The sequence below is a fragment of the Salmo salar genome, chromosome 19 (genome assembly GCF_965601325.2).
Source record: "Salmo salar chromosome 19, fSalSal1, whole genome shotgun sequence".
Lineage (NCBI taxonomy): Eukaryota > Metazoa > Chordata > Actinopteri > Salmoniformes > Salmonidae > Salmo > Salmo salar.
In genome coordinates, this window is record NC_138309.1 from 30,315,773 (window position 1) to 30,335,892 (window position 20,120).

Genomic DNA, 20,120 nt, shown 5'->3' on the forward strand with positions numbered 1-20,120 from the left:
AGGCAGACAGATGGGAGAGTCTTTCCCCTTAGAACATGAACATGTGCTTGTTCAAAACCCTATACATTTGTAGATGTATGAAAGTAAACAGGTATGAGGAAGATAAAGCTTCTGGTTTGTAAAACGTATATGGGAACTGAGGCACATACCATATTTCTAAATTCCCTTTCTCCAGGCAACAAGTTCCATTAAATTCTAAATATGAACAAGAATATCCTTTGCTTTTGGCATTGATGAAATGAGTTCAACACATTGTATAATTTCATGGTAAATGCAAAGTGATGTTCAACATATTACACCCTGCCACTTAATGGTGGTGCAGAGATCTAGGCTACATTCCAAATGGCACCCTATTCCCTAATTGAATCAACGTTGTTTGCACGTAATTTCAATGAATTTACGCTGAACTAACGCGGAATAGACGTTGAATTGACATCTGTGCCCAGTGGAGTGTCACTCGTTCTGTACTGCCACCAGTTTGGAGCAGAGAGATGATCTCACCTTGCCGTCTTCAGAGCAGATCCCCATATGCTCTCCACTCTCATCCAGACTGATCTGGTTGATCTTCACTGGACTCTGAGGAGAGACCACCACAACAACATTGACACTGAATGACTGGGAACGTTCTGAGAGCAGGTGATTATTTGGAATTGAGTTGAGTACTTACAATTTCAAACTTCTGAGTCAGATTTCCTTGGATGTCCAGAAGGAAAACCTTCCCAAAGTGAGTGCCCAGTGCAAGGAACTGAAATGGAATGAACCTGAGATTAATCTTTAGGACAATTCAAGATTTTTTAGCAAAAATGCGTACTACTGGTGAAAGCTGTGGCAAGAGGATTAAAAATGCACTGTCTAGCATAGCTGGGGGAGGCGAGTAGCGGGGTGGAATCAGTGGGCTCTGGGGCAAAAACTGTGAAATTACAGAGGGTGGGAAAACCCTGTTTATTAAAGCAGACAGTGTGAAATGGTATTGTCTCTCAAATTAAAACGCTTAAACATAATAAATGCGCTGTACATCTGGCTTCTCCTTGCGTCGCCAGCAACCCAACCACCGCCTCTCCTGCCCACCATAAAGCTATTATTTTCTACAGAGCAGCAACTGGTTTCCCACGTTTCCTGCTTCTGTACAGTATGTGAGTGTGTTGAAGTGTGTGTGTGTGTGTGTGTGTGCGAGAGAGTTTGTATGTGTAGGTCCGCTGGGACAAGAAATTATTAAAAAAACTGGGAGGCTTTTTGGCATTAGATTAAGTGTGCGTTCTTCCACACAGGCCCAGCTCGAGCCCCTCCCCCTAATCCCTCTCCCCTTCCTCCCGTGTGTGCGGTGAGCCCACCATGCTTCAGTGCAGCCTATAATGAAACGCGTATATTTACAGGCACAGCTGAGCATGTCAGACAGAGCCCCTGCAATCTCCCCAAATAAAATACCCCAAATAAATAAATAAAAGGGGTCAACCTTGCGAGGCGGAGTGACTTTTAAAAAGGATTTATTAGAATGGAATTGTTCAAATTAAATTCCAATTCAGGCACTGTAAATATGAGGCAACATCGGGCAATGCGGAGTGCTGGTGGTTTTAAAGGTGCTGGGGGTTGGCTGGGTAGGGGGTTTGTCACAGTACAGGTAGCAGAGCTGGCAGGCGGTAAACACAAGCACTAAAACACCGGCAAGAAGGAACGTTGGGTAAAATGTGGAATTTCTGCACAGCAATGTCTCTCACTCTGGCACGATTGCTTTTTTTATAGGATCAAAGAGAGGAGAGAAAAAATAAATAAGTGAAAATCAATAGTGGTTAATAAAACATCAGGTGAGCAGACATAACCAGGTATGACTCGTCCTCTGTTCAGACGTGCATGAGTGCACTCGGTGCCATAACGATTAGCCATCCAGCTCAGAGATGGCCCGGTGAAAAACAGAAACGTTCAAAAAGAGAACAGGGGAGCAAAAAGCTGAAAGAAACTGAATAAGAAAGGGATAAAGAAAATGGCCGGCGGCGGCTGATGTGTACCTCCCTGAGTGAAAGGGATGAGTGGAGGGTGAGAAAGAAATGGCCTGCCTCTCCATATTGTAGAAAGAAAATGCTAACCGACATTGAATATAGCAAACGTGCGTAAACAATGACATTTTAAATCTAGTGTAGTTTAGCCTGAAAAGCTCTGCTAGGTTAGGACCTGTACCTTATCATGGACAGTCATACAGCTGGCAGCATCCTTTTGGAGAATCTCAGTCACCCCATTGGCCAGTCGCTCATACTTCAGCTTAGGCTCCTCCTCGCTGTCCTCTTCCTAGTTTGAAAGAGGGATTCAGTTAAAACAATCCAGCATAACTCATCTATAATACACAGAATATTACACTGGCACCAATTCATGCATTCACCTTGCTGATAGGGAATCTGAATTTGGTATGGGAATTCCCTATCAGCAAGGTAGGAAATTCAATACAAAATTTCCATAGAAAATTCCCTTTCACTATCAGCAAGGTAAATGTTTCTAGATACACAAATAAATGTCCAAGGCCAGTCCACTCTCCATCTGTAACCAGATCATCCTTCCTCTCTCTACTGGCTGTGCCACACTGTCCCAGGAACATAAATTGATTACAACCCTCCTAGGAACCCCAAGCATGTGTGCTGCTGCCATATTCTCCTGTTGTACATTTGCTGTCACAGCCTGAATATTCCCCATAACCCAGTTTATAACCAATGCTGCATAGACTGAGGCCGTCTATATGGTGCATCAACACAAAACAAAGACTGCTATTATCAGCACTATGGGAGAAGGTGTGTGTGGGGGGGGGGGGGGGGGGTTCAGTGTGTGGAAAGAATATAATTTACAAGAACCATCCTTTCCCACTTTACACCAGCATGTCTATTTCCTGTTTATTCCCTTGTGAAATTTCTAATGCATGGGCATTTGTCACAGTTTTACAAAGCTTTAACACAGAACAACAAATTTACACCCCATAGAGGGTCTACAGGCACCGTTTTTCAGACGTTTGTTAGTGTGGTAAATTTCCTTTTTGTTAGGCTAATGAGACTTTGCCACAACACCACATTTCAATTAATATATATTAATAAAGGCTAAATGTTTAGAGGGCATGCTAAATCAAGGGTCTGATTGTTAAGTCATATTACAACAGCCCATGGGGGACACAATCAAGTGAACGTGAATCTGTCTAAAGAGCATGAACCAAGGGACTGGTGGGAGTATGTAACTTGGTTCCGATCTAGCCATTCTGGCAAAGCCTTCAGAACATAGGCTACACTCTCACTTCATTCATCAAGTCAGTCTACTGACAACCCACTCACAGAGACAGGTGCCTAGCGAATGGGCAAGCTACACCACAATAACTAAATAAGCGGGGGCTTGTAGCGATTCAGAGGGGACATACAATCATGCAGTCCCAGGTGCTTGTTTACCTGTGAGTGTTAGTGTGCAGAGAGGATTCTGTTTGTGAACTGGTGATAGGGGGCAGGCAGACTTTTCATTTACTGGTGAAGATTTTCTTTCTCCATTCGGAATGGTTTTTCTTTGGGGAGTAGGGGGTGGAATTGCTCAATGTACTGGCTATTTCTTACATTTCATTCTCTGTATCATTTAAAGACAGGCTGCTCCTCACCCTCCCTAGCAGTCTGACATGCTATATTTTATTTAGTGATTCCCAGACGCACAATTGCAGGAGCTGGATGATACAAACGTATGCAGAATCAAAAGGTGTGGTGCAACAGTGTACTTCACAACTGCATGCGTCTCTGACATGGTCAGACATTTTATCTTCTGCTGTTAATCCAGACAATTTTCACAACATCTGGAAAATTGCATAATAACATTTCTCTAAATCTGCCTTGCTTTTGCTGTAAAAAAAAACGTTGTTTGTTTACAGGTGGGAAGAGAATAAATGCACAGACAGCACATACATTTTCTCCAATTACTTCAGCCAAAATTAATCAAAATCTTCCACTTTATATTAGCGGGCCATATACATAGTTTGCACACAGTATCTTACCTCAGAGTCATCTGTGGATTCTTCACTTGGTTTTCTTCCCTAGAAGACATACAATCATGTTTATTAAAAGACAAGAGAGCTCTAAAGCAAAAATGACATTACATTATGGATGCAATGTTTGCTTTAGACCAGTTTGGTTTGAATTTTACTTGGCTAATTATCTGTCAAACTCAACTCCATGATGTACTTCACATCAACGGAGTTGAGCTGAGACGGGAGTGGGCGGGGTGTACCTCCGACTACATCGAGTCGCTCTCAGTTGATACGAGGAAACAGTCGGTGGTTGTATTTTATTATAGTTTTATTAAAAAGTATGGATTTCAGCAAACAAAGGAAGGCACACAACAGAGGACAAACATGGGTAGGCTACATGGTAAGGGTTTAAAAGGGCAACTGCACTTCCTGATTTGGCCTGGTTTTAGATTTGGTTCATTAAAGGGCAAATCCGCCACTTTTTAACCTCAAATTCATCATTTCCAGCACCAAACCAGTGTCTACATACAGATAACTGCCAAAATAAAGGAAACACCAACACATATTGTCTTAACATAGATTCTATAAGTGTCTGGAACTCTATTGAAGGGATGCGTCACCAATCTTCCGCAAGAAATTCCATCATTTGGTATTTGTTGATGGAAAACGCTGTCTCAGGCGCCGCTCCAGAATCTCCCCTAAGTATTCAATTGGGTTGAGATCTGGTGAATGAGACCGCCAAGGCATATGGTTTACATAGTTCATGCTCATCAAACCATTCAGTGGCCTGTGGATGGGGGCATAGCCCTGTGGATGGGGGCATAGCCCTCCTATGGAGGCACAGCCCTGTGGATGGGGGCACAGCCCTCCTATGGAGGCACAGCCCTGTGGATGGGGGCACAGCCCTGTGGATGGGGGCACAGCCCTCCTATGGAGGCACAGCCCTGTGGATGGGGGCATAGCCCTCCTATGGAGGCACAGCCCTGTGGATGGGGGCATAGCCCTCCTATGGGGACATAGCCCCGTGGATGGGGAGGGACATAGCCCCGTGGATGGGGAGGGACATAGCCCCGTGGATGGGGAGGGACATAGCCCCGTGGATGGGGAGGGACATAGCCCCGTGGATGGGGAGGGACATAGCCCCGTGGATGGGGAGGGACATAGCCCCGTGGATGGGGAGGGACATAGCCCCGTGGATGGGGAGGGACATAGCCCCGTGGATGGGGAGGGACATAGCCCCGTGGATGGGGAGGGACATTTGTCCTCCTATGGGGGCATAGCCATGGTAGGCAAAATAATGGCCTGCCCAATATTTTTTATACATGACCCTAAGCATGATGGGATATTAATTAAATCGTATTTTTTTTCTCCAAAACCTAGAAATGCACCATTTTCACATGTTGACACTGGTATTGTGCTGGACATAATGCAAATGTTCACGACTCCTACCGAAGGTAGCTCCCCTTCCTTCTCGGGTGGTGCTCGGCGGTTGTCGTCACCGGCCTATTAGCTGCCACAGATTCCCTTTTTTCCCCCTTTCTGTTTATTGGTTTCACCTGTTTTGTGTTAGGCTGATTAGTCTGGTTATTTTAGCAAGTAGGCCCGCCTGCTCTGTGTGCGGGATTGTTTGTGTGTTGCTACTGTGCACGCTTGTGTCCGACGTGTTTTCGGTCATGGGTTTACTCCGGACTGTTTCAGTCCCCAGTGTTTGGGCATTTGTTTTGTGTGCGCCCTGTATTTTCGTGGGGTGGCTTATGTTCGCTGTTTGTGCAAATAAAGCACTACCCTGTACTCTCTGCTTCCTGCGCCTGACTTCGCACCCACTACACCCAGAGCCTTACAGAATCCCGCACCTTCTGAATGGAGTCAGCAGGAGCAGCTGCCACCCCCCTTCCCTCGATGGAGGAACGCGTGCTCCATCATACCACCGTTCTCCATCGGATAGGATCGGCAATGGATCAGATGATGGAGAGAATGGACCGATGGGAGGAGTGGTCTCCTCTCTCTACCTCCAGTTCCTCCGACGAGTCCACCTCCTCCCCCTGCGTCTGGCTCCGGCGTGCTTCGTCTTGCGCTCCCGAGGGAGTACGATGGAGCGGTGGCTGGGTGCCAGGGATTTCTGCTCCAGCTCGAGCTGAACCTGGCTACCGTGAGACCTACTTCCTCGGGGGAGGAGAGTGTGAGTGTCCTCGTCTCCTGCCTGACGGGTCGAGCTCTGGAGTGGGCCAACGCGGTCTGGAATGGCCCAGACTCGGCGAGGGATCATTATCCAGAGTTCACCCGCCGCTTTCGGGCCGTATTTGACCACCCTCCGGAGGGCTGAGCGGTGGGTGAGCGACTATTCCATCTTAGGCAGGAGACGAGGAGCGCGCAGGACTTCGCGTTGGAGTTCCGGACCTTGGCCGCTGGGGCTGGGTGGAACGACAGGGCCCTGATAGACCACTACCGGTGTTGTCTCTGGGAGGACGTCCGCAGGGAGCTAGCGTGTCGGGACACCGCTCTCTCCCTCGACGAACTGATAGACATGTCTCTCCGGCCGGACAATCTGCTGGCTGCCCGTGGGCGTTCGGAAAGGGTCCTGTCTGTTCCACCTCCTAGCACTCCCGCCCCTATTCCTATGGAGTTAGGGGGGACCGTGCCGAGGGGTACCGGAGGCGGAGGCTCCTCCTGCACCAGCTGTGGTCGGAGAGGACACACGGCCGACCGGTGCCAGTTTGGGAGTCGAGAGGGCAGGCAGAACACTTCTCGGTCACCCCAGGTGAGTCAGCACCAAACTCACCCAGAACCCCCTGTTGGTCACATGTTTGTATTTATTTGTTTTCGTGACTTTTCTCCCTCTTCCCAGCATAAGGCGCTAGTCGATTCAGGCGCAGCTGGGAACTTTATGGATCGCGGACTCGCCATCAAGCTGGGAATTCCTCTAGTGCCGATAGATTTCCCCCCCCCCCTCACCGTGCACTCCTTAGATAGCCGGCCATTAGGGTCAGGGTTGGTCAGGGAGGCCACGGTTCCACTGGACATGGTAACGCAGGGGAATCATAAGGAACGGATTAGTCTCTTCCTTATCGATTCGCCTGCGTTTCCGGTGGGTTCCCTGGCTGGCTAGTCACAATCCCAGGATTTCGTGGAGACAGGGGGTTCTCCAGGGGTGGTCAGAGGAGTGTTCAGGGAGTTTCCATCGGTGCCACGTCGGTGGAGAGTCCAGACCAGGTTTCCACTGTGCGCATTCCCCCTGAATATGCCGATTTGGCTATCGCTTTCTGTAAGAAGAGGGCGACTAAATTACCACCTCATCGACAGGGGGATTGTGCGATAAATCTCCAGGTAAACGCTGCGCTTCCCAAGAGTCACGTGGACCCATTGTCACAGGAGGAGACGTTGGCAATGGAGACATATGTCACGGAATCTCTGGGACAGGGGTACATTCGGCCCTCCATTTCACCTGTCTCCTCGAGTTTCTTTTTTGTGAAAAAAAAGGAGGGAGGGAGGTCTGCATCCGTGCATTGATTATAGAGGCCTAAATGCCATCACGGTGGGGTTTAGTTACCCGCTACCTCTCATCGCTACGGCAAATCATTTCATGGAGCAAGGTTTTACACAAAACTGGACCTCAGGAGCGCGTATAATCTGGTGCGTATTCGGGATGGAGACGATCGGAAAACCGCGTTTAGTACCACATTGGGTCATTATGAGTACCTCGTCATGATGTATGGGTTAAAGAATGCTCCAGCCGTCTTTCAATCCTTTGTAGACAAGATTCTCATTGACCTGCACGGGCAGGGCGTGGTTGTCTATATCGATGATATTCTGATATATTCCGCCACCCGCGCATGTCTCTCTGGTGCGCAAGGTGCTTGGTAGACTGCTGGAGCATGACCTATACGTCAAGGCTGAGAAGTGTGTGTTCCGCAAACGAGCTGTCTCCTTCCTGGGTTATTGCATTTCCACCTCGGGGGTGGTGATGGAGTGTGACCGCGTTAAGGCCGTGCGTAATTGGCCGACTCCAACCACGGTGAAGGAAGTGCAGCGGTTCTTAGGGTTTGCCAATTACTACCGGAGGTTTATCCAGAGTTTTGGCCAGGTAGCGGCCCACAGTACCTCACTGCTGAAGGGGGGGCCAGTGCGTTTGCGGTGGTCGACAGAGGCTGACAGAGCCTTCAATACGTTGAAGGTGCTTTTCACCGATGCACCCGTGTTGGCGCACCCGGACCCCTCTCTAGCATTCATAGTGGAGGTGGACGCGTCCGAGGCTGGGATGGGTGCCGTGCTATCACAGCGCTCGGGTACACCACTGAAACTCTGCCCCTGCGCTTTCTTTTCGAAGAAGCTCGGTCCGGCGGAGCGTAACTATGATGTGTGGGACCGGGAGTTGTTAGCGGTGGTAAAGGCCCTGAAGGTGTGGAGACACTGGCTTGAGGGGGCTAGGCACCCTTTTCTCATCTGGACCAACCACCAGAATCTGGAGTATATCCGGGCAGCTAGGAGACTGAATCCGCGTCAGGCAAAGTAGGCCATGTTCTTCACCTGATTCAGGTTCACCATTTCTTATAGACCAGGCTCCCTGAACACGAAGGCCGACGCGCTGTCCCGTCTCTATGACACGGAGGACCGGCCCATCGATCTTACTCCCATCATTCCAGCCTCTAGGCTGGTGGCACCGGTGGTAAGGGAGGTGGACTCGGACATCGAGCCGGCATTACGGGTGGAACCTGCGCCTCCACAGTGTCCCACGGGTCGCAAGTACGTGCCACTTGGTGTTCGTGATCAATTGATTTGGTGGGCTCACACTACGGGGTGCCGGAGGACATCGTCTCTGATCGAGGTCCCCAGTTCACGTCCAGGGTATGGAGGGCGTTTATGGAGCGTCTGGGGGTCTCGGTCAGCTTGACCTCCGGTTATCACCCCGAGAGTAATGGGCAGGCGAAGAGAGTGAACCAGGAGGTGGGTAGGTTTCTGCGGTCGTACTGCCAGGACCAGCCAGGGGAGTGGTCTAGGTACATTCCATGGGCGGAGTTGGCCCAGAACTCACTCCGTCACTCCGTCACTCCTCTACAAACCTATCACCATTTCAGTGTGTCTTGGGCTACCAGCCGGTCCTGGCACGATGGCACCAGAGTCAGACCGAGGCCCCTGCGGTGGAGGAGTGGGTGCAGCGCTCCAAGGAGACCTGGAGAGCCGTCCAGGAATCCCTCAAGCAAGGCGGTGGACGGCAGAAGAGTGCTGACCGCCACCGCAGTGAGTCCCCCGTGTTCGTACCGGGGGACAGGGTCTGGCTCTCCACCCGAAACCTACCCCTCCGTTTGCCCTGCCGAAAGCTGGGGCCACAGCGCGTGGGGCCCTTCAAAGTCCTGAGGAGGATAAACGAGGTGTGTTATAGATTACAACTCCCTTCCTATTACCCCCTCGTTTCATGTGTCTCTCCTCAGGCCGGTGGTAGCTGGTCCCCTGCAAGAAGGTGAGGTGCCAGAGGTCCCTCCGCCCCCTCTGGACATCGGGGGTCCCCGGCGTACACTATACGGGCCATTCTGGACTCGAGACGCTGGCCGAGGGGCCTGCAGTACCTCGTGGACTGGGAGGGGTATGGCCCGGAGGAGAGGTGCTGGGTACCGGTGGGGGACATCTTGGACCCGTCACTGTTGAGGGATTTCCATCGCCTCCACCCGGATCGCCCTGCTCCTCACCCTCCGGGTCGCCCTCGAGGCCGGTGTCGGCGCATGTTGCGGGAGCCACACGTCGGGGGGGTACGGTCACGACTCCTACCGAAGGTAGCTCCCCTTCCTTCTCGGGTGGTGCTCGGCGGTTGTCGTCACCGGCCTATTAGCTGCCACAGATTCCCTTTTTTCCCCCTTTCTGTTTATTGGTTTCACCTGTTTTGTGTTAGGCTGATTAGTCGGGTTATTTTAGCCAGTAGGCCCACCTGCTCTGTGTGCGGGATTGTTTGTGTGTTGCTACTGTGCACACTTGTGTCTGACGTGTTTCGGTCATGGGTTTTCTCCGGACTGTTTCAGTCCCCAGTGTTTGGGGCATTTGTTTTGTGTGCGCCCTGTATTTTCGTGGGGTGGCTTATGTTCGCCGTGTGTGCAAATAAAGCACTATCGTGTACTCTCTGCTTCCTGCTTCCTTCGCACCCACTACACCCAGAGCCTTACAAAATGAGGATGAAAAGTGGTGAAATTGCCCTTTAAGAAATGCAAGCAGCCATGACTGTGGTTTGATTGAAGTGGGTGTCGTGTGTGTTCGCAGGTAGGAAGAGTTAGTCAAATGATTTCGCCAATTAGCTTCAACCGGCTGGTGTGCAACCGTGGCAAAGTTGGTTTGACTTGTCTTACAGAAAAAATATTTAAAGCATATGCATAACCATGGTAGCGATTGAAAGGGAACAGTTTGTAAATTATGGGGAAATTATTAGACCAAAAGGTTAAGATAACTAGATAGAATCCAAACATTACCCTATTGATTGTATGTGGATTCTACATATACTTTTTGTGAACGAAATCTTAAAATACTCTGGATACATTCAGTAACATGATAAGAATATTCCTGGAAGATATGTTGTAGGTGCAACATAAGACAAACATATGTAGTGGGTTTGAGTGAAAGGACTAACTAGTGTAGCCACTCTAAAGTGTTTCCTAAGTCATTTCAATGCACTTATGACTGAAAGAAGACTCTACAACTGTAAGGTGCTTTCTATTAGCTCTAATCAATGTGCCATTGAGGAATTAAAACAAGCAAACTTGTAATTGTTTTGTTTGGAACACAACCTTGCATCCCTGCCGTCATATAATTACTGTTGTGTCCATTATAAATCGCAATCTGGGTCAGGTGGGCACAATTTTGTTGTTACATCGCCAACATGACTAGCGAAGTTAGAAAATACGATATGACAGTGTTAGGCTTTCACAAGGCAATTCAGGGAAACAAATCGTAATTTTGGTGCACAAAAAAAAAAAGAGTCATGAGAAGTGGCGACCCGTCATTCAGGGCAGAGCGTGTCACATATCAGTTTGCAAGCAATGTAAAAAAATATATAATTCAGTTAATAAAGCTACATACACACGGTCTCTTTTTTGTTTTCTTGAGTAAGGCAGCTCCAAAATGCAGGTGTTTCAGCCTAGCTCAGTGCTTTCTGTGGTGGTGGGGCGAGCCAGCAGAAAATAGGAGCATTGCGCCGTGATTGACTCAGTGTTCTGTCACTAATGGGGACAGTACGTCGTCAGCAAGTTTAAGTCCTTAGCAAGGGTAGACATCCAAAATGTCAGTCCTTTGGGTCCTGCTATAGATTTATATTACAATTGCCCTTCCAAGAAGGCTCAAGGTCATTGGCCACAGATAAAATGAAGGTCAAATCACGTTAATTGGACTGATCATGTCAGCATCTTACTTCCAAAGTCTTAGCTAGCAGTCATCATCATGAATAAAGTTGACAATCTACTGGCAAATCCTTTTTAATCTTTGTCATATGAAGAGAAATAATGAAGAGAAATTGTAGATAAAATGAATTGGTGCTCATTGGCCATGAAGATTACACAAGTTGGAAATCGCAAATTGAACAATGAGTTGTTTTGAAGGAATCAATGGCTAACTGCAAGCATTGCAAAGCAACCACTAACCTGCTATTCAATGGAGTGGCTGTGTGTGTGTGTGTGTGTGTGTCGTCGTCGCCCCCCCCCCCCCCCAAGTTCCCACCATGAATCCAGAGAATGCCAGACCTTGATGACAAATTTTGCCCAAAAAGGAACGCTGCGCCACTTTCACAAGGTAAGTCCAAAAATGTCTTGCATGCTGCTGCATAAATAAATGTAATAAACAAGGGAGATACAGTTGAAGTCGGAAGTTTACATACACTTAGGTTGGACTCATTAAAACTCGTTTTTCAACCACTCCACAAATTTCTTGTTAACAAACCATAGTTTCGGTTAGGACATCTACTTTGTGCATGACAAGTAATATTTCCAACAATTGTTTACAGACAGATTATTTCACTTATAATTCACTGTATGACAATTCCAGTGGGTCAGAAGTTTACATACACTAAGTTGACTGTGCCTTCAAACAGCATGGAAAATTCCAGAAAATTATGTCATGGCTTTAGAAGCTTCTGATTAGCTAATTGACATAATTTGAGTCAATTGGAGGTGTACCTGTGGATGTATTTCAAGGCCTACCTTCAAACTCAGTGCCTCTTTGCTTGACATCATGGGAAAATAAAAGAAATCAGCCAAGACCTCAGAAAAAAAACTGGACACCTCCACAAGTCTGGTTCATCCTTGGGAGCAATTTCCAAACGCCTGAAGGTACCATGTTTATCTGTACAAACAATAGTATGCAAGTATAAACACCATGGGACTACACAGCCGTCATACCGCTCAGGAAGGAGACGCGTTTTGTCTCCTAGAGATGAAAGTACTTTGGATTCGAAAAGTGCAAATCAATCCCAGAACAACAGCAAAGGACCTTGTGAAGATGCTGGAGGAAACGGGTACAAAAGTATCTATATCCACAGTAAAACGAGTCCTATATCGACATAAGTTGAAAGGCCACTCAGCAAGGAAGAAGCCACTGCTCCAAAACCACCATATAAAAGCCTGACTACGGTTTGCAACTGCACATGGGGACAAAGATTGTACTTTCTCGAGAAATGTCCTCTGGTCTGATGAAACAAAAATAGAACTGTTTGGCCATAATGACCATCGTTATGTTTGGAGGAAAAAGGGGGAAGCTTGCAAGCCGAAGAACAAAATCCCAACCGTGAAGAATGGGGGTGGCAGCATCCTGTTGTGGGGGTGCTTTGCTGCAGGAGGGACTGGTACACTTCACAGGTGTATAAAGACTGATTGACAATCAATTTAGGTTATCTTTTCTTCTAAGTTACATTTTTCCCCATTCGTGGCCCGTTCGTGGCCCGGTGTGTGCTTGTTTGGCTACTTTTTTTGTACAACTTTGACAGTGCTACTGATAGTAGTGTTGGCGCTTGGCTTGCATGTGCAAATTCAGCACACACAACATACTATAATAGAATTGTGTTATTTGACGTGTTAAATTAAAAGCTGATTTAACACGTTAAATAGTGTTGTGTGACGTGTATCTTTTTTGACACGCAAATACCCAAACGGCGTTCAATGTGCCTCACCCTAATAATTTGGTATATTTTCACCTCTTAATTTTGCCTCCTGTTCTAACTTGGTGATGCACATGTAGCCTATAACCTGTTTTAGAGAAATGTAATCATCAAATATTGTAAGAGCTCTCATTGTCTGTTTATATGCCCCCTTTATTTATCCTACGGTTCTGACTTGTACAGGGAGCACACTGTAAGAACACACAACACTAAACAATACATTCATTTCACTATAATGGTGACAAACGGTGCCCACAAACTGTTAGGGCCTACATAAAGCTGTCCCAACAGCAGAGTCCCATCAGCAGTCCCAACACCTTACCACTGCTACACCTGGCTATCAGCGGAGCCTCGTCTGGCAGCCAAACAGTTCATTCAGCCTCATTTACTGCCTTAAAAAAAAAACATCGCTGACATGGCTGACTTGCTTCAACAAATGTGGTTTCTACTAACAATTGAGATGTACAAACTATGGCATAAGGGGATGATGATAAGAGGCAATCCGTTATTTAGATTAAGACATTAATGAGCGAGCTAAGATGGACGTAGTCATTATAACTATTTATTCAGCACTTTGAAATGAACAGCGACAGAATTCCGAACATGGGCCGATAAGAGGCAAGTCGTAATTTCGATTAAGACAATGAGCGAGCTAAGACGGACGTAGTCAATATAACGATTTGTTCAGCACTTTGAAACGTACAGCGACAGAATATCGAACATGGGCCGTTCTTACAGTATTCTCCCTGTATACCAAGTCAGAACCATAGGATAAATAAAGGGGGCATATAGGCAGACAGTGAAAGTGCTTAAAATATTCAATTATGATATTTCTATAAAACAGGCTATAGGCTACATGTACACCTCCAAGTCAGAACAGTAGGCTAAGTCAGAGCGGATGTCTGAGAATTCCCAGTTTCCAGTTGTTTTGAACACTGCAGAAGTCATACTGGATTGACAGCATGGCCAATGTATTCAACCTTTTCTGGCCCATGGTGTTGCGTGTGAATATTTATCCTTTAAGCTTGGAAGAGAGACCCATTCAGACAGATGTTTTAAATCCTAAAACCCAGGCATGGACCACACACCCTCTCCACCGGATAGCAAGCAGGGGAAGCAAAAAAGTGATTGCTTTGCAACGCCTGCAGTTAGCCACTGATTCTTTCCAAACCACTCATTGTTGAATTTGCAATTTCCGACTTGTTGTGATTTTACATAATCTTATCTGTGGCCAATGACCTTGAGCCTTCTTGGATGGGCACTTCAAATGTAAATCTTTGGCAATTTTTTTATTGTTTGCAAACTGTGACTCAAATTAATGACAAAATAACATGCAAAACAGGCAACAGCTCTGCCCCAGGTGCCCGGAAGATGCGTCACCACTGCAAGCATAGGCACATTTTCTTCAGAATAACCCAGGGTATGGCGCAATACAATTTTATGATATCGAAATGTGAAGTGCACATTTGGACTTACTAGTGCTTGGCTTGCTGGTATGACAAAGCAGTATTTATTATAATCCTCAACATCTCGTCTTTCAAAATACACCGAGTCCTCTTAATATACAGCATTTCCTTCACTGAATCAACAAAAATGTGCTAAAGCTGCCCATTTAGTGGGAGGGATGAGTGCAACTTCTTGTCGCACGCAGTGTTCAAGTTCAGAACGACTGTCAGTCAAAACCCATACAGCGCTGTGAAGTGCAGAGCCTGAGGTCATATACAGCATGTTACTGTACAGCCACTGGGTTCCAATTCAGGCATTTATCAGTGCCCAAATCTGCCATTTTCAACCTGTATGGAAAGAGTGTAAAGGGTTACATCATCGAAATTTGGAGCTATTGACCTTTTAAAATATTGTCCCATGTACATTGTGCAATTTACTGATGGTCTCTTAATATCCTTATTGTGCCAGTTAATGGTATTTTTTTTACCCCCTTATTTCTCCCCAATTTCGTGGTATCCAAATTGGTAGTCTTGTCTCATCGCTGAAACTCCCGTACGGACTCGGGAGAGGCGAAGTTCGAGAGCCATGCGTCCTCCGAAACACAACCCAACCAAGCCGCACTGCTTCTTGACACAATGCACATCCAACCCAGAAGCCAGCCGCACCAATGTGTCAGAGGAAACACCGTACACCTGGCGACCTGGTCAGCGTGCATTGCGCCAGGCCCGCCACAGGAGTCGCTAGTGCGCAATGAGACAAGGATATCCCTGCCAGCCAAACCCTCCCTAACACGGCCGACGCTGGGCCAATTGTGCGTCGCCCCATGGGCCTCCCGGTCGCGGCCGGCTGCGACAGAGCCTGGGCTCGAACCCAGAGTCTCTGGTGGCACAGCTAGCACTGCGATGCAGTACCTTAGACCACTGCGCCACCCGGGAGGCCTCGGGCCAGTTAATGTTACACCAAATTCACCATGGGCATTATTATCGCCGCGCATGTAGGTGCGCTGCGAATTGGCGATTACTTGGGCGCTGCCAGTTGTGGGCATGTGGGCAGGATTAAAATAAATCCAACCCACAGAAAACTGTAGGCACCTTCATTCCGTGACACAATTTTTTCCTATCATCTCGCAAATCTCTGTTTTGGACGAGACTGACTTTATGACCAAAATGATCCCGTTTACACTTTGTAGTCAATTTTGGCACTAGAATAAATGTTTGACTCATATCGATGCCACATAGGTCTAACGAGAAATTACTTTAGGGGCAGTCGCTCTAGAATTTAAAAAAATTAAGTATCAACTGCAAAGCGAATCAAAGGAGTCTGAAATTCCTTTCAAAAACGAGTCTGCTCTCAACTCCGTGGAGGAGTTGAGGTACTTGGCTAACAGGGGCTTATTCATTAGGCCTATTCTGTTGCAAAGCATTTCTTAAACGGAAACAATGCCCCCGTGCACAAAGCGAGGTCCAAACAGGAATGGTTTGTCGAGATCAGTGTGGAAGAACTTGACCAACCTGCACAAAACCCTGACCTCAACCCCATCGAACACCTTTGTGATGAATTGGAACGCCGACTGCGAGCCAGGCCTAATCACCCAACATCAGTGCCCGACTTCACTAATGCTCTTGTGGCTGAATGGAAGCAAGTCCCTGCAGCAATGTTCCAACATCTAGTGGAAAGCCTTCCCAGATGAGTGGAGGCTGTTATAATCAGCAAAAGGACCAACTCCATTTTAATTCCCATGATTTTGGAATGAGATGTTCAATAAGCAGGTGTCCACATACTTTTGATCATGTAGTGTACATAAATAAAATCAAAGATCCTATAAAAGACACCAGGAGTATGTTAAGAAACAAAAAGAAAGATATCTCAAGAGAAAAGAAAGTGGTGAACTGAAACCCACCTCACAACTTTCCCAGCTAGAAAAAAGGGAAAAAAGGAGGCAATGGAAAATAAACCAAAGAAACAGAACATCACCTATCCAGAAAAGAGTGGTTATGGTGTCATACCTGTCAAGGAACACACTGCCACACTCACCTTAAGTCTTACAACTACACAATGATGACCTACCCGCACCTCAAATGACTCCACTTCTATGTGATTATTGAATTATTACAGTCTGTGGGCCAAAACAGAGGCAGACAAAGCACAACCTTCTACGTTAACCTGCACAGCACCACAGCCATCTCCTAGCGCAATACAGCCCATTTCTGACATATCCGAAGGCCTGATTGGAAAGTGTTGTGAAATATGATTTATATATGACCCTTACCCTGGTATTATACAAGATGTTGATGCAGAGAGCTGCGCTCTAGTCAAGACGATGAGTCGTGTGGGAGCCAACCGATTATTTTGGCCAATGAGAGAGGACATTGTATGGTACCAACCAGAAAATGTGTTTGGGCTTGTCCCTGAGCCTCATCCAGTGACAAAACGGCATATGATCCTTGATGGCGCAGTCGGAGGAAATGTGCTCTCTCGTTGAGCAAAAGAGGGTATTAAGGGCAAAACCTAATATTGAGTGAGCACACACCTATCTCACGAGTCTGAATTAATAGACTGCAACCAGTGAACAATAATTTGTTTAATGTCAACCAGTGTTTCCAACTATGTATTTCTGCCTAATGCATTGAATCCCAAAATTGTGAGGTTTGAATGGTGTGTTCTATATCTTCAATGAAATTAAACATATGTGACATAAAAATATTTAATGCTATTTTCATCAGTTGTTTATATGTCATTTCCACCATGCTGTCATTACCACAACACTAAGTCATTACCATCACAGTACATATTTTTGAGGAAAAGGTGTATTAAATTACAATTGATATAGATGATTTTTCCCATATGTGAACATGTTCTTAAGATAAGTCCTAAAATAATGTAAAATATGACAATGTTGATGTGGTAAATACATGTTTTTGAGTATCACCAAGGCATATATGGATATCTAGACATGATGAATTCATATAATTAAGAAAACTTCCCAAAAAATAAATAATGTGAAATGTTATATAAAATACATTGGGCACAATTTCTGTAATTGCCTTTTCAACTAAAATAGCAATATTTATGACGTGGTGGTACTGACATTTCCCCTCGGGTATTTGGGGAAACCGATCAAAATCTTTATATTGTTAAATAGTATGGTCTCAGACGCTATTCAATCTTGTTTCCAGACAGAGTGAAGAAAATATTCTGATAGATAAAAAGCAGTTTCAAGAGGTTCCATTTTCCCCCAAAAAAGTACAAATAAAAGTGCCCGTATTTGCAAAATCAACCATAAATGCCGAAAATAAGGTCCGTGGTAAAGAAGGTTTCTAGATGATCATCAGGGAACATCACTTTGTGAATTTTTTAGAATTGATGTAACAAAAACACAAAGGGCTCATAATTCACAAAGGTCATGGTAACTCACTGCTATCATCTAATAGAACAAAATGTATAACCTCAGGCCTTATTTTCGGCGTGTATTCCAAAACCCTATTCTTTCCCCCATTTTTCACATGGGGTGGCTAAAGAAACAGAGCTAACTTATTTCCGGGTTTTAGGACTACACGCTGGCGTTATACGAATAACTAGCAAAATACTGTTGTCTTTGTTTACATTTTTCAGCAACGCACTGTCTTCATCACATGCATACTAGGTTACAAATGCAAATAAATAATTTTGTTAGAATAATATCCTAGAAAAGCCAATGCACGAAGATAAATTGATTTGATTGCAAAACAGATGAGACGATAGGCTACGCTTACCTTCTCTACTTCTGCCATGATGATTGGAAGCGATAGCAGAACAGCGTTCTGTTTTCAACTAACCATTAGTGGCTTTAAATATTTAGCTAGCTAATGGTACGCAAAAGAAAACTAAACGAATTCACTGAATTCTCCAGATACCAAAACGGTTTCTTGTTGACAAACGCACTATGCAAGTCATATAAAATCACATGACAGAAACCGGAAACGTGTGGTATTATGGTTCTCTGAGGTTTTCTTGTCAAATGGACTGCACCAAAGGGGATCTATTATTTTGCCAAGATGGTCGACTGAGCGCTCTACTAATGGAAATACATTGCGGGAGGAGGCACGATCAGGTGGGAACATTCTAGCCAATTATATTTTTGTAGAAGACATATCACTCTCATTATAACTTAAGTATTATGAAACTTATAAAATAAGCCTCGCCTATAAAAATAGCAATTCACCTTAATCTTGACCAAATTCGACACTCGGTCATTGTCCCAATGACTGTATATATGATGCATTGCCCCCTTAAGCATATTTTTTGTTTTTTTATTTCACCTTTATTTAACCAGGTAAACTAGTTGAGAACAAGTTCTCATTTACAACTGCGACCTGGCCAAGATAAAGCGACACAAACAACAACACAGCGTTACACATGGAATAAACAAGCGTACACTCAATAACACAATAGAAAAAAAGAAAGTCTAAATACAGTTTGTGCAAATGACGTGAGGAGGTAAGGCAATAAATAGGCCATAGTAGCAAAGTATTTACAATTTAGCAGATTAACACTGGAGTGATAGATGAGCAGATGATGATGTGCAAGTAGTGAAACTGGTGTGCAAAAGAGGAGAAAAGTAAATAAAAACAATATGGGGATGAGGTAGGTAGATTGGGTGGGCTATTTACAGATGGACTATGTACAGCTGCAGCGATTGGTTAGCTGCTCAGATAGCTGATGTTTAAAGTTAGCGAGGGAAGTGTAAATCTGCAATATGTAACCTTTTGGGCAACCTGACTAAATTCACATAGAAATTTTGTGTTATAGATCTGTCATTCTCATTGAACGCAAGTCTAAAAAGCAGTAGATCTGTTCTATGTGCATTATTTCTATGTTTCCCGTTCTTAAGTTTCGTTTTGCTGGCTTTTACTTTCGGTTTTATGCCAGCTTCAAACAGCAGAAAATACAATACAATATGAAAGTATATTTCACAGCATTTAGATGGTACAATGATTCTCTACACTATACTTGCTTGTTTTTTGACATAAATTGAAATTAGGCAAACTATTAGCATTTTAGCAACCAGGAAATGGAGGAGCGATTTCTGCATAGTGCGTCTTTAAACAGACCAAGTCTGCTTAATCTGCACAGACAGATTTTCGGGCGGAGTCAACTCTTTCACTTTGGCCTCTACCTCTTTGACTGCACCCAAAGATTATCTACAGTGTATAATTCACCACTGCAGAATCCATTCCTGCTGCTGCTATAATAATAAATATGTAGCAACCCTGGTTTATAAGTGGACATTCTTTTATTCATGACCTATTGAGGTCATTGCAGTAAAATTGTTATTATTAATCATTAATTATTATTCTACTAAACATAGCATGCATAGCCCCAACTGGGATTTCAACCCAGGTCCAACAACTGTCAAGCCAACACCTTAACCCTTACACCAAGATGTCTGAACCTCTTGATAATATCGCTAGTGACATCACTATATTACCCCCTTCCTTCAGGAGAGAGTATCCCGACACCTCTCTCCAGTCGTGGCCAAAAGTTTTGAGAATGACACAAATATTAATTTTCACAAATCTGCTGCCTCAGTGTCTTTAGATA

The 20,120-nt window shown here is 45.4% G+C and overlaps 2 protein-coding genes across 4 annotated transcripts in view; one reads left to right on the forward strand and one right to left on the reverse strand.

Moving 5' to 3' along the window:
• The window catches only part of LOC100195256 (vacuolar protein sorting 41 homolog (S. cerevisiae)), a 30,382-nt gene extending 11,861 nt beyond the window's left edge, over window positions 1-18,521 (reverse strand). The window contains exons 1-5 of one of the 2 annotated variants that reach the window (XM_014157693.3): window positions 18,293-18,521; window positions 4,001-4,039; window positions 2,173-2,280; window positions 668-745; window positions 502-576 (exon numbers count right to left, since the gene is read on the reverse strand). In XM_014157693.3, coding sequence (XP_014013168.1) covers window positions 502-576; window positions 668-745; window positions 2,173-2,280; window positions 4,001-4,039; window positions 18,293-18,310 — 318 coding nt within the window. In that variant the 5' untranslated portion in view covers window positions 18,311-18,521. 2 annotated transcript variants of the gene reach the window in all.
• LOC106578684 (POU domain, class 6, transcription factor 2) overlaps window positions 18,519-20,120 on the forward strand; it is a 148,447-nt gene continuing 146,845 nt past the window's right edge. For both annotated transcript variants that reach the window (XM_014157779.3, XM_014157781.3), the window contains exon 1: window positions 18,519-18,630. The gene's annotated coding sequence lies outside the window, so the exon portion shown is untranslated. The remainder of the gene's footprint in view (window positions 18,631-20,120) is intronic.